Genomic DNA, 2328 nt, shown 5'->3' with positions numbered 1-2328 from the left:
GGGTTTCCGGCTCAGCCTGAGATTTATACGAGCACATCATAGGTCTTTGCTGCTGGACGAGTAGAGGATGAAGGATGCCAGTTCACGTGCTTTTGCATCATTAAGCCTAAGCTATGGCGTGCATTTCCGTGTCCCAGTGCTCTGTTCTCTCCCTTCGCGAGTCCTGTGACCCCTCACCTGCCAGGCCTGGCTGTGCTGTGTGTTCAGGGTCTCCCCCCCTGGTCATCAGGACCTTCAAGGCTGCAGAGGGACTGTAGTGGAGCCCCGAGGGGCTGGGAGGGACGCGAGGACTGGCGTCTTGGGTAAAGCCAGCCTCTTGCTTTGAGGTCGGTTGAAGGTCCTCCCCCTCTGATGGGCACATGACAAGGTTACAACATTTCCCCAAAACAGACAAGGAAGAGGTCCTCAGTGCCCGACCCTCTCCAGCCGGAGGAGTGCAGTGGGCTGTCCCTGTCCTGCGCGGCTCCACCCACGGCGCAGCTCCTGGCCTGGTCCGCTGTCCCCTTCCCTTGAGAGGGACCCGCCTCACACCCTCGCCGCTGTGGGAATGACCCCTCCTTTCACTGTTCATGCCCCTGTTGCCCAGAACCCGAGCCCCCAGTGGGCCACCTGGCAAGCGCCCCCCTCTCCAGGCCCTGGCCGCTGCAGAGCCAGCAGCAGCGATTTTGGGGGGTGGGGTGGAGAAGGGGGTGTCAGGGAGTAGAGGGAGCCAGGAGGGGAGGGGAGTCGGGAGTTAATCGCTGGCACCCCTCCATGACCCGGCTGGCCGCCTCCCTGGGTGCACTGGCAGCCGTGGTGGGCAGCGACTACTGGTACTTCCTGGAGGTGGCGGCAGCCCACAAGCGCACAGGGCTCAGGCCGCTGTCTGTGTCTTCTAGAAGGGGCTGGGGGGGAGGTGGGAGGCAGATGTGGGGAGCTGAGGCTCACGAGTGGCTTCTCTCAGGGGGGTCAGGCGGGCCTCCCACCCCTGCACCCCCATCAGGCACAGCCAGGGCTGGGGGCAAGGGCCTGACACACGGGCGGGCAGTAGGACGGCCACCTGGGTCCCACACCGCAGTGGCTACGGCCCAGGCAGCAGGCGGGAGGGCTGCCCACTGCCGCCCTTCTGTGTCTTCTAGAAGGGGCTGGGGGGGAGGTGGGAGCAGGTGGAGGTGGGAGGCAGATGTGGGGAGCTGAGGCTCACGAGTGGCTTCTCTCAGGGGGGTCAGGCGGGCCTCCCACCCCTGCACCCCCATCAGGCACAGCCAGGGCTGGGGGCAAGGGCCTGACACACGGGCGGGCAGTAGGACGGCCACCTGGGTCCCACACCGCAGTGGCTACGGCCCAGGCAGCAGGCGGGAGGGCTGCCCACTGCCGCCCTCAGCTCCCTCCTCACACACGGGGCCAGCCTGGGCGTGAGTGTGTGTATGTGACTAAGACTGTGAGCACGTGTCCATGTGTGTGAGTGCAGGTGACTGAATCTGAGTGTGCAGAGGTGAGTGAGGTTTTGTGTGTGTGTGTGTGTGTGTCTGTGAGAAGAGTGTGAACCTCCCCACATCAGGGCCTCCCACCCCCACCTGCTCCTTCAGCTTTTTTAGGCTGTGGCTGTGAATGAGTGTGAGAGACGGTGGCTTCCTCCGTGCGCCCGGGGAGGGGAGGAGAGGAGGAAGGACCCAGCTCTTCCTCCACCAAACAGACTTGTGCATGTGTGTGCATGTGTGTGTATGCAGGTGGGCCATGTGTGTGCACATGTGGGGGGAGTCAGAGAGCCCACATCACCCGCACCCTTTTCGGGTCACAGCCTGTGAGTGCTCAGAGCCTGGGGCCTAAGGCCGGCCTGAGGGCGCCGTGTACGTCACATGAATCAAAGGTCCCGAGGGCCCAAGGCCAGCGCAGCAGCCCCGGGGCGGTCCGCCCTCTGGCCCTGGCAGGCCCGCCCACCAGGCTGCGTCCCTCCTGCTTCCTAGGGCGGACAGCGCATCCCCTGGTCGGCCCCTTTGCCGTCAAGAACCTGGACGTCTCCGCCTCGGAGTGGGACCTCCTGTGTGAGTCCTGGGGCGCAGTCACCCCTCCTTCAGTCCCCGGAATTCACCAGCTGACCCACCGGGCCCACATGTATATGAAAACCGCCCCCGACCAGCCGCGGCCCCTGCTCTCTGGTGGCTCCCGAGCGAGGGACCCAGCGCCCAGCCTACCTCGTGCCCTTTGGGTTCGCCTTTGTGTCTCCAATGGGCCACCTGGGGGCATGTGTCTGCTGCCCCAGAGCAGCCTGGGAGGTTGGGACGGTGCTGGGGAGCCCCTCGCCCTGGGCGTCGGGAAGCCTTCGCCAGACAAGTAGCCACTGGGAGG

At 65.1% G+C, this 2328-nt stretch overlaps 1 protein-coding gene across 1 annotated transcript in view; it reads right to left on the bottom strand.

Annotated features, from left to right (window-relative positions):
- Positions 1 to 571, bottom strand: part of TK1 (thymidine kinase 1, soluble) — a gene marked incomplete at its 3' end in the record, with an annotated part of 25657 nt that extends 25086 nt beyond the window's left edge. Inside the window, exon 1 of the mRNA XM_014531727.1 lies at positions 517 to 571. Within this exon, the coding sequence (XP_014387213.1) occupies positions 517 to 571 (55 nt within the window). The remainder of the gene's footprint in view (positions 1 to 516) is intronic.
- Positions 572 to 2328: the final 1757 nt, after the last annotated feature.

The sequence above is a fragment of the Myotis brandtii genome, unplaced genomic scaffold (assembly GCF_000412655.1).
Source record: "Myotis brandtii unplaced genomic scaffold, ASM41265v1 scaffold825, whole genome shotgun sequence".
Lineage (NCBI taxonomy): Eukaryota > Metazoa > Chordata > Mammalia > Chiroptera > Vespertilionidae > Myotis > Myotis brandtii.
The sequence above is the reverse complement of the archived record's forward strand: the minus strand, read 5'-3'. Positions and strand labels throughout refer to the sequence as shown.